Below are 12,430 nucleotides of genomic sequence, written 5' to 3'. Positions count from 1 at the left end.
TGCATCGCCAGGTATGACCTCAAAAAGTAAAAGGCCCTCCCGTTGATCATCGATTTGCTCGAGCGGGCCCAGTAACGTCTCCATTGGAGACTTTGTTGTTACTGTGTTTGGCATATCGAACACATCACGGGGAGCTTGCCAGGCTCTGCCGTGAGGGCAAGATACTCTTGGTAGCTTGCCGGGTTCTCCGAGAGGGGGGGAGGAATCGAACTTGGGTCGGCCATGTTGGCTGCGTGCAAGGCAAACGCCCTACCGCTGTGCTATCGCTAAATTGGAACGATACAGACCTCGAAAAGTAAATAAATAAAAATAAAATGCAAACGCCCTAACTTGACATTGTCATTTTGCCAGGCTGATAAACGGTGAGAGCCTGTTTGCAATTAAAGAACTATATTTGCTTTAGCCTATAGGGAAATATAGTCATCTCGAGGTTCTGTGATTTTTAGCACAAAACCCATTGATGTCTGAAAACATGCATGTGACAAACAGTCACCCGAGTCTTCCTCCGTGGCACAGGAGAGATCACTTAGTGGAATGCGCTTTCCAAGGAAAGATGCAGTTACATAATTGTTCCTTATGTAAGAATGCTTCAAGACACAACCTGAATGTGGGAACCTTATATCTTGGGCTTAAAAGAATACTTTCTTAGAGGGGTGTTAGATGAACCTCAGAGGAAGCAAAGTACTGAGATATTGTCAATAGAGCTGTAAAGTGAGGAGGCTGTTAGGATGGGGGGGTGGAGGGAGAATCTTGGGGTGAAGTTGGGGGATGTGGACCCTGAAGTGAGGGAGGTGGTTTAGCTGTGCTGCACACATAAAATGGTATTGCTGCTATTGCAAATTAAGACACCACAATAAAAGCTGGTATGGGAAAAATTAAGTGAAAAACATACTTTCTTGCATAAAGATGTCAGGACTTGTTTGTAAATGTGTCCATACTGAGACACTTTGTTGTCAAAGGATTTCATTTATGAACTTCTAGAATCTCATGAATTCAAAATGTGGCTTTTTCTCATTCTTTTTTTTTTCTGCTCATCATTTATTCACTCAGTCTTCAAAAACTGGGAAAAAAAAAAGAAATGAAGACCTATATTTCCCTAAGCCGGGAGGATTCAAGGGGATTAAGACAAAAATAGAATCTTTACATTTCAGGGAGAAAGAGAAATATAACTATGCAGATAGATCAGTGAACAAGATCGTTGCAGGTATTGATTTGCAGTTGTGTGGGGGGATGGGACATACTTTAGATTGGGTAAGTCGTCACAGGTCTCTGGGAAGGTGACACCATGTCTAACTGGGAGTGCTTGGATGACCTCAATGATTTCCTCTACTCTGAATGTGTCTGCATCTGACTCTAAACTTGATTGTGAGAGGTGAAATATTAGTAAACTTGATAGGAGCAGAGACTTTAAAACATGTGTCCCTCCTACTGCTGGGACAAGGGTCAGAGAGACCTTGCCTTCCTTCTGCTGAGGACAGCAGAAAGTACTGGACATCAGATCTGAGTCTAAGTGGACAGAGAGATAAACCAAGCTCTGACCAGGGAGGGACTTTAGGACCAAGGGACAACACAGTGGTCATTTCTTTGGATTTTCATTTGTCTCACATATTCCCGACTTGAAGCTTAAAAAAAGCAGCAATTTGGAAACACCCATGGGCACAGACAGAAAAAGCCCCAGCAGAACCCTTTGTCTGGCCAAAGAACTAGGAAATGATGTAACCTAGCAACAAAGATAACTTTGAGCGAATATGTGCTCTGCATCAGCCAAGTACCAGTCCACCCTGACCAGCGAAGGTTGAGGGAAAGGCCTCGAGTTCCACCCTGAATAAGGGAATAAAAACTACCCTTCTCCTCTGTTAAGGACTGTCCTTGATCATTGTGAGTTAAATTTACCATATAAATGGTAGATGAGCAGATGGAAAAGGCATATACATTCACTGTTTTTTTTATGTATGGGGTTTTCATGGAAAAGTCAAGAAGTGATTGGAGTTTGTCTTACGTACCAATTTAACAAAGGGTGATCAGTTGCAGAGAAGTGACTAGACAGAGGAATGGGATATTGAGGTCCCGGAGGTGGTAAATTTGGGAAGGATAATAGATAATAGATAATAGGTAAAGATTGCTTAGTTGGGTTTATTACACTGCACGGCATCTTATTATCTAGTTCTTACTCTAGAGAACCTGGCAGGCTACCGAAGGTATCCTGCCCACATGGCAGAGTCTGGCAAACTCCCTGTGGCATATTCAATATGCCAAAACCCAGTAACAATGATGGGTCTCATTCTCCTGACCCTGAAAGAGCCTCGAATGTGGCACTTTTTAAAATCTCAGGGCTAGGACGAAGGAGACGTTACTGGGGCCTGCTTGAGGCAATCGATGAATGACAAGATGACAGTGATACAGTGATACACAGACTCATTTCAGCACCAGCTCTGATCTTCAAGAAAATAATCTTCTTGCACTTGTACAAATATGAATCTGTATCACTCTGAAAGGATAGTTTGTGGGCTGTCATCAGACAGGAGGCAGAATGTGACTTCTGTTTCTGAGGAGTCTTGGCTCCAAATCATATAGGTCAGAAAAATTTTCTGTTTGATTTTGCTTCGGGGCCACAACCAGTGGTGTTCATAGCTTACTCCTAACTCGGTGCTCAGGGATCATTCCTGGAAGTGTTCACCCTTATGCAATGCCAAGAATCAAACTGGGATAGGCCAGTTGAACCCATTCTTTGTCTCCCACCTGCCCTCATCACTGAGATGGCCACAACTGGCCTCCTTGCCTCTTTGCCACCTTCTGGGTGTGCTTCCTGCCTCTGCCTCTTCATCATTTGTTCTTCTGCCTCGAGCACCCTTCTCTCATCCTCTCTTGATTATCCCATTTAGAATAGAAACATCAACCGCTAGCACTTGCTTGGTTTGTTTACCTTCATGGTCCTCACCCTGTGATATATCATCTCGGTCCTAGAAGGCACATTATGGCTTTTTTTTTTTTGCCTGTGTATTATATACTTCTGAAGGCAGCGGGTTCTCTCTGTGCTTTATGAACGTTTGGACTCCTGTTACCTAAGTAGTTCCCAGGATGGGATATTTGTTAAAAGAACGGAATGATATCAGTGGTTTCTACAGTGGTTAAAGATTCTTCAGCATTTATTTAGCATACGGTTGGTCCTTGCGCAGTTTGGGATAGGGAGAAGGAGGCACCTCTCCCCCCAGTTGAAGAAATTTGGGTATAATTGATGGTGGTTTTGTGGTGCCTGAGTTTTGGGTCCCTAATTGCAGAGAGACCAAGTCCGCACACGATGATGCAAGAGCACACTGAAACACTGTCCTCCCGTTGTTCATTGGTTTGCTCGAGCGGGCACCAGTAACGTCTCCATTTTTTGAGACTTGTCGTTACTATGTTTTGGCATATCGAATACATCCCGGGTAGCGGACGAGATACTCTCAGTAGCTTGCCGGGCTCTCTGAGAGGAGCAGAGGAATCTAACCCAGCTCAGCCAGGCTGGCTTCGTGAAAGGCGAAGGAACTTTATTACTAGCTCAAGCCATCGCTACCTTGAGCTAGGGTCCAAGTCTCATCCAAACACAGTGGAGTCTTGACAAGGACCCCGACTCCAGATCACAAGCAGTTTATATAGGGTTTAGAGTTAAGAGGCAATTTATATTCTGGTCTATTTTTAGCATCAGCCCTACTACAACAGTGGTCAGCAATTAGACAGTGGTTAGTAACAGTTTCTAAGGAGGGTGCAGTGACCCCTCATGACAGGCCGGACCCAACTGCCCAATTCCTTATCGAGGCAAATTACTCAAGTGGGAGTTACCAAGAAACTGTAAATCCTGCTTTGGGGAAATAGAAACTGAGGCCTAGTTGAGGTTTTTTGTTAGTTGCAGCTTGTCATGGCATCAGTTTCACCCTCACAGTTTGTGTACCTGAGTTCCACATCTGCAGATGGGTCAGAGAAAATACCATATGTAAGTGGATCTGCTGTGTTTCAAGACCATGTCTTCCTGTGAAGGGCGGACTTAAGCTTGTTTCTCTATAAGGTGAGTTAAAAATACAAGTTAAATGTATCAAAGCGCTCATGACTTCTTTAGAGAATCCTTTTGGGTTCTCATTCCATCCTTTCCTCCTGGTTTGTAGAACTAGACAACAGAGAGGAATGGGGGACAATGGGGGCTGCTCATCTTTCTCATCTAGTGCTCTCGCCCACCACACAGGTGAACCTCTGCTAACTGAGACCCAGACTGGACGGACCACAGTCAGAGCCGGTCATGGGGGTAGATACTGAGTCCATGGGAACTAGTCCAAGTAGCATTATACTGATCTGATTATTACTAAAGACAGTTTATCTCTGGTAGGATATATGTTTATAAGTGAAGAAAGCAGCAGGAAAAAAGGCTAATAAAATAGGGAGGGACCGATTCCTTAGAATTCTGGAATGTTCATAAGGACATTTATTTTCTTCCCAAAGGCAGCAGGCAGTCACATAAATTCCCTAAGCAGTGGATTGATGTGATCATATTAGCATTTTAAAGACCAGTCCAGATGTGTGTCAGAGGAAATGGATTGAAAAATGCCAGGAAAGAAAATGGGGAAGGGGTCCGGAATTTGGGAGATGGTGGCTTATGTTAGGGTAACCATCCATTGGCAAAGGAAAGAAGGAAGGTAGGGAAGGAGGGAGAAAGGGAATAGGAGGGAGGGAAGGAGAGAGGGAAGGGGGAGGGTGGAAGGAGGGATCGGTGGAAGGAGGGAAGTGGGGAGGAAGGGAGATGTTCAAGGGTGCACGAACAATGACTTGGGATTTGTGGTTCATGGATTGTTAAAGATAATTTTCAAAACCAGGTAAAATCCTGATTTTTTTCTAGATGGAGAATGAACACAGATTATAGGTTCTTCTCGATTCATTCATTAGGTGGGGAATTTGAAAATGCTAAATCTAGTTCGAAGAAACACTAAAAACACCTGCGTATTCACATATCACACAGGATGAAATAAATGTTGGAAGCGAGAATGAACTAGCCTTGTGGTTTAGAGAAGGAAGTCGGTTCAACTTCTACAAATGGGCAGGATAGAATCCATACCTTTATAGATTGTGCTGTGGGGTGTGTTGTCTAAGTGTGGTGATAAGGTGTTTGGGAGAAAGGGGTGTTGCATGTATGTGTTATAGATGAGGATAGTGTGATTGAGTGAGTGGGTGGGGAAGGATTGAAGATAGCACATAGTCTTACCTGAACAACTAGGCCCTGTTTACTGAATAGAAGGTAGAAACTGATTAAAAAGAATAACATAAGGGGTAGAAACTGACTAAAAAGGAGGAATTAACTACATTTTTATGCTTCATTATTCTCTAGTAGCATCTAGTAGCATTTTCCATGTAAATATAATTTTATACCATCAATTTCCGGCTTACAGATATGCCATAAGTAATGAAAGTAGCTTCCTGGAACATTTCGAGTGTTTCCAGTGTTTATGGAGAACCACCCTTTTATTTTCCTCTCTCCTTAATTATTTCCTTAGGTGTGTGTGTGGGGGGGGGGGGGGGAGATTCTAGAAGTAGCATTTTTAAGACAAAGGTTAGCGATAATTCTTCCTCTTGAGAGCTTGTTCTCATTTAGCTCATCATCAGCCAAGGAGTGACATTGCTCCTTTATTTCCTGGGGATGCTTTTAAAGTATTTTAAATCCCGTTTATGCAAAAATAAAAACAACTTATGATTAATTGTCCCATTTTTGCTGGTATTTTTCTTTGCCGCGTATTTAAAATATCCCTGCTGCCCCCTGTGCAGACTTCTCCCAATTAGCACTTCTTCCCTTACAAATGAAAGGTATGTATAAATAATAGGCAGAGAGCCATCTTGTTTACTCAATAGACAGCTTTTACCCCCCCCTTCACAAAATGCATAATTCTGGGCCAGCTCATTATTTTGATGAATGGAGTTGGTAGCAGCCTACAAGTTATGATTCAAAGATGCCAAATAATTCCTTTTTTTGGTACTTTTCATCTATCATCTTCTAATATTTTATAATGACAGCCATTCATAGGAAATTACATCCACATTGGTTCCAGAGCGCATATGGGTCAAACTTATCGTATCGTGGAAGAGAAATCTTCAGAGAATGGCAGACAGGCCGGAGGGAGAATTCTCTGAGGAACTGATTCTCATTTCCTGTTTCTCCTGGGCACAGGGCTTCTCTCCTTTACTTTCAGATCATTACATCTGGGACCAGTTTCTGGGGATGTTGGGGAATCCATAGATTATGTTGTCGCATGAGTCCCCAAGGAAAAGAAAAGTTAAGACTTGGGGAGGGCCACTGGTGACCAGAGTGGTCCTCATCCACCACTATGGAGAACTGGGTGACTGGTCATCTCTAAGGAGCTGATTTTCCCTCCAGTAGGAACTGTTCCAGTAGGTCCTGGAGGTTACTGCATGGTACCAGGGAGCTGAAAGTCACAAGTCCAAACTCTGAGGCAACTTAGTGTCTCATTTTATTTATTTATTTTTATATTTATTTATTTAGTTAGTTAGTTAGTTAGTTAGTTATTGCCTTTTGGGTCACCCCCAGCGATGCACAGGGGTTACTTCTGGCTCTGTGCTCAGGAATTACTCTTGGTGGGACTCGGGGGACCCTATGGGATGTTGGGGATTGAACCCGGGTCGGCCGTGTGCAAGGCAAACGCCCTACCCGCTATGCTATTGTTTCAGCTCCTAGTGTCTCATTTTAGATTGTGATACACGAGAAGTTGAAGTTCATACAGAATTCTCCACTCGGACCATAAGTGTGTGAATCCCTGTGAGTACTGCTTTGTTGGGAAGATTCTACTGTAATGATGCTTGCTCCCTAGTGACATCTAGATTGACTGGGTTGTTTGGCTTCAATTCTGCTGGCCTCACATTCTCAAATCATAGTTTGTAGGTAGCCTCACTGAGAGACATGGATAGATTAGGAATATTCTGAACCTGTCATAAGAATTAAATTCTGTGTTTCCTCATCTCCTGATGGGCCAACATGCTAAAGCATCTATACCAAAGAGAAGTTTGAACCAATAGCTATGAGGAATGTTGCATGTGAATTTGTAGGATGGTACTTTGCCATTATGTATTTTTTTATGTAACCATGCACTTTCCCCTTTACTACATAATGTAACAGAAGGAAACCCCAAAACAGAAAACAAAATTCTTCTAAACATAACCCAGTGGATCTTGCCAAAGTGGGAGAGGATGAGATTTGCTGCCACTGAGAGTTGATTTTCATTAGCTTTCCTTCCACACCCATTGGGCCCAGGCCAGGCAAGTCTTGGCTCTCCTTCGATTGTGAAGAAAGCTAACAAGGGTGAAAAAGTTAGAAACGCGATTACTCAAAATTGGGTCTGAAAGATTCGGCATGATGAGGACATTTTGAATATTTTCTTCCATGCAATTATTTTTTGCCCAGTGTGGGCATATTTTGGGGGTCTGCTTTAGCTCCGCTTCAAGCGTGTTTTCAGAGGTAGGTATAAAAGGAAGGGGCTGCCAGCCCACAGTGGCCAGGAAGCAACCCATTTTCACCCTGTTCCTCTAACCAAGAGTTCTCCAGACTTGCGGAGTTGTCTGAAGGAGAACACAGCAGTCTGTGTTCCTTGCACGTCTGCGGGGGTGGTGGGAGACGGCTTTTCGCCAGCCGTCGGGCTGAGAATGTCCATTTTCATGGCTCATTGATTGATCCTGGAGAGAATTTTGGGCTTAAACTTCTACCACCAGTTCTTGTAACTTGGCTCCTGACCAGTTCTGTCTCGTGGTTCAGTGGTTTGAGAGCGGCGGCAGCTGAAATAGAGCAGAAGACAGAGAAGGGTCCGGAGTGTTGGCTGCAAGGTCGAGAAGAAAGAGCTCTACATTTATTTTTTCATTAAAATTTAAACATTTGGGGGGCTGGAGCAATAGCACAATGGGTAGAACATTTGCCTTGCATGCGGCCGATCCAGGTTTGATTCCCAGCATCCCATAGGGTCTCCTGAGCCCCACCCAGGAGTAATTCCTGAGTGCAGAGCCAGGAATAACCCCTGTGCATCGCCATGTGTGACCCAAAAAAGCAAAAAAAAAAAAAAAAATTAAACATTTTCTTTTGAGATCATTATAAATTCACAAATCATTGTTGGAAATGTTATACTGAGGCTCTGGGCCTGTACCTGGTTCCTTCATTCTTTTATGCCCTCGTTCCTGTCCATCACCATAATGCAGACTCTGGCATCATGCCAGCCAGGACCAGGACCATCCTGGCAGCCTAGCTGTTCCTCAGACCCTTCAGTAGAGATGTTTACCCGCCTTCTGCTTTTTCTCGTACCTCTCTAACCAGTCACCCTTACTCATCTGTTTCCCATGCATATAATGTTGTCATTTCCATATTGCTATAATGTATATCTGTATCGTCATTTCCAGACACTGTACATTATTATTGCTATAATATTAAATTATTAAATTAATTAATTAAAGGCCCTCCCGTTGATCGTCGATTTGCTCGAGCGGGCCCAGTAACGTCTCCATTGGAGACTTTGTTGTTACTGTGTCTGGCATATCGAATACTCTCGGTAGCTTGCCGGGCTCTCCGAGAGGGGCGGAGGAATCGAACTCGGGTCGGCCATGTTGGCCGCTTGTAAGGCGAACGCCCTACCCGCTGTGCTATTGCTCCATATTGCTCACTATATTATAATTTATAGATTATTATATATTTCCAGGTTGCTTTGTGATTTTGTGTATCTGTGGTTATAAAGGAATTGAATAATTGCATGTATAGGCAATTATGTATAACATAAATATTGCATACATAATAAATAATAGTGAATATAATATTATACTTTCAGTGGGATTGGCTTTGTATTGACTCTGTACTCAGAACTAAGTTTTACAGTAGAGTGAAGTTCTTTTAGTTTTATCACCTCTAACAAAAGAATCATTGAAAGTTCAATTTACTGAGTCAGAGCAGAAAAGCAGAATATATTCTATATGCAGGCAGAGATTGTAATTCTTTGTCCACCCCCAGTAACTAATGAGAATACTAAGTATACAAAAGGCTGAAGTATGTGCTGAGTTTGGCCTGAGTTTGATCCCTGGTACCTCATAGTCCCCTGAGCACCCCTGGGAGTGACCCCTGAGCACTGGACCAAGAGTCACCTGTGTGACTCTTTCCCCCCAGAGTACTGAGTAGAGTTTGAATGACCGTCTTTTATTTACTTATTTACTTTTGGTTTTTTTTTTGGAGGGGGCTGGAGCGATAGCACAGTGGTAGGGTGTTTGCCTTGCAAGTCGCAGGCCTGACCGAGCCCGGGTTCAATTCCTCTGCCCCTCTCGGAGAGCCCAGCTAGCTACTGAGAGTATCTCTCCCGCACGGCAAAGCCTGGCAAGCTCCCCGTGATGTATTCAATATGCCAAACACAGTAACAATGAGTCTCACGATGGGGATGTCACTGGGCCCGCTCGAGCAAATCGATGAACAACGGGAGCACCGTGCCACCGTGCTACTTTTTGTTTTCAAACTATGCCCATCAATACTCAAGGCTTACTCCTGCCTTTTAGTTCAGGAATCATTCTTGAGAGGGCTCAGGGGACCCTGTGGGGTGTTAGGAATTGGACCTAGGTTCACTGTGTGCAAGGCAGGTGCCTTACCTACTGTACTATCTCTCTGACCTCATAATGACTTTTTTAAAGGGGGAATTAATAATTAAAAAATTCTTAAAAATCTTTTTCACTGAATTGCTGTGAGATACGGTTACAAAGTTGTTCATGGTTAGGTTTCAGTCATAAAATGTTCCAACACCCACCTCTTTGCCAGTGTACATTTCCCACCACCGGTGTCCCAGCCATCACCACCACCACCACCTCTCTCTAAGGCACGCACTCTTTTCTCTTTCTCTCTGTCGGTCTTTCTGTCTGTCTGTCTCTCCCCCCGCCCATGTCTCTGTCTCTCTCCTTCTAATGATCATATTTTTAATGTAGACTTGTTTTTGCCTTTTTCTTGCTAGTTTAGGGCTTCTTGAACTTTATAGTGCACACAATGTATCAATAAATTGAGTATATAGGGTACAAGCTACTACCATTTCAAAGGGGATTCCAGATACGGAGATAATCGTGACTGAATGTCTTTGCCCTTTGTATCTGGACATAGCTCTCCTCTTTCATTGCTGCCTGCCCTCTGGACTTTTTCTCTGGGATAGACTTATGTTCTGTTAAGATATTTTATACATTGAGGCCAGAGTGATAGTCTAGCGGAGAGAATTTTTGCCTTGCATGCAGCCAACCCGGGTTGGATCCCCAGCATCCCATATGGTCCCCTGAGCACCGCCAGGAGTAATTTTTGAGTGCAGAGGAAGGAGTAACCCCTGAGCATCGCCAATTGTGACCCAAAATGCCAAAGAATGATATTTTATACATTTTGTCAAATGGTCTTAGCTGTCCCCAGCATTGTGAGAGAGTACCTCTCTAATCTTTGCCAGCTGTAATGATTCTAATAACTTCAAACCCCTATTTATTTTTACGTTAAAAAATTAGTTTGCCTTTGGAGAACGTTATTTTTTCATATGCATGTTTACCTTTTTCATCCCCCCTTTGGCATTAGTAATCGTTTTTTTATTCATTAGTAATCTAATTTCATTTCTATTGGTTATTACACTCAGGGTGGCTCTGGAGAGCAGGAGGAAATGCGTTCTAGCTAGAATGAGTAAAAGTGATGTTATAGACATGGAGAGCATCATGCTAAGAGAAATGAGTCAGAAAGAGAGAAAGGGACAGACATAGTATGACTGCACTCATTTGTGGAATATAAAGTAACATAATAGGAGACTAACACCCAAGGATAGTAGAAATAAGGGCCAGGAGGATTTCTCCACGGGTTGGAAGCTGATCTCACATGCTGGGGGAAAACGCAGGATCACTAAGTAGGACCACTAAGTAAATAATGGTTGGAGGGCTCGCCCAGGATGGTAGATGCATGCTGAAAGTAGACTATGGACCAAACATGATGGCCGCTTAGTACCTGTATTGCAAACCATAACACCCAGAAGAAGAGAGAGAGTAAGAGGGAACATGTCGCCACAGAGGCAGGAGGCGGGAAGGGGTGGAGGTGGCAGGAGGGATAGTGGGAACATTGGTGGTGGAGAATGGGCACTGGGGGAGGGATGGGTATTCAAACACTTTATCACTGAAACATAATCAAGAAAGTTTGTAAGTCTGTAACTGTATACTATGGTGATTCATTAAAAAAAATATATATATATATATATATTTTTTTAAAGTGATGTTGGGAAGTGAGCTTCCTAGGAGCACAGATGGTTTCTGAGAAGAAACGAAAACACTAGATCATAAGGTCAGGAATAGAAAGGAGACTAAATATCTCTTTTAGCTCAAAAGAAGAATGATCTGGTTTTCTGGGTATTGTCCAGCCCCTAACTGTTCTGAGCATGATTCAACATGCATGATTCAACCTCAGTTTATCACCTAGTGGAGACCTCAGAGCTGGCACTACACTTCAGGAAGGCAAAAACTTTTAGCCTTTGGGTTCAGTGTTCTGAGAGGGAATATGACTAGCATCAATGTTTATTAGAAGTTTGCTTTCAAATGTTTGCTTCCTTTTGGTTTCAGTGATGATCTGTATGATATATTATGCCTATTATTGGAAAAGTGTGGGATTTTAAAATTTTACTTTCCCAACGCTTCACATTTATGTATGGTAAACATTTTACAGGTAAAAAATTCAAAAGAAAGCACTTATGTGGAAATTTCAGATATATTTGAGTAAGTGGTGATGCGAACTGAACTCAGTCCTGTATTTCCTTTCAGATTTATCAACGATGCTGGTTAGTATTCAAGAAGGCGTCAAGCAAAGGTCCAAAAAGACTGGAGAAATTTTCCGATGAACGTGCTGCGTATTTTAGGTGTTATCATAAGGTAAGATCACTAGCTGGGAACTTCCAGAAATCTTTGTACAAGAAGAGAGCTAATTCATTGACTCTGAAAACTTCAGAATATGTCACAAAGGCACAGAGAATAATGTCTCCAAGGACAAAACATCTTTAAAATAATACTGACTTAGTAATCGTTTAGAACAATTGACAAGGGCCAATACTATGGCTCAATGGTTAGAGCACATACATGAGACGTGCAAAGTCTTGAGTTTGATCTCCAATACCTCATACCTCCTCCTTCAGCACCTCCAGGTGTGGTCATGATAGTCCCTGGGCTCTAAAAATTGTGGTCCCTTGTAAAAAAATAAAACTGTTGGCTTGTTCCTTTCTGAAATGTAGAATTTGCCCTATTTTAAATAAACATTTGATTTCCTATGTAGCTCCTACTCCAAGCATTGAAGCTCTTTGAGAGTAAGGAGAGGCTTTCACTGGGTCTGGCAATGTCTAGTACGCAAATGATACTGATCCAGCACTTGGGAGGGGCAGAAGGAGAAAGCAGA

At 42.8% G+C, this 12,430-nt stretch overlaps 1 protein-coding gene across 1 annotated transcript in view; it reads left to right on the top strand.

Annotated features, from left to right (window-relative positions):
• DOK5 (docking protein 5) overlaps window positions 1-12,430 on the top strand; it is a 153,506-nt gene that overhangs the window by 58,225 nt on the left and 82,851 nt on the right. Inside the window, exon 2 of the mRNA XM_056107450.1 lies at window positions 11,806-11,913. Within this exon, the coding sequence (XP_055963425.1) occupies window positions 11,806-11,913 (108 nt within the window). The remainder of the gene's footprint in view (window positions 1-11,805; window positions 11,914-12,430) is intronic.

This window comes from Sorex fumeus, unplaced genomic scaffold (assembly GCF_029834395.1).
Source record: "Sorex fumeus unplaced genomic scaffold, SorFum_2.1 ptg000166l, whole genome shotgun sequence".
NCBI lineage: Eukaryota > Metazoa > Chordata > Mammalia > Eulipotyphla > Soricidae > Sorex > Sorex fumeus.
The sequence above is the reverse complement of the archived record's forward strand: the minus strand, read 5'-3'. Positions and strand labels throughout refer to the sequence as shown.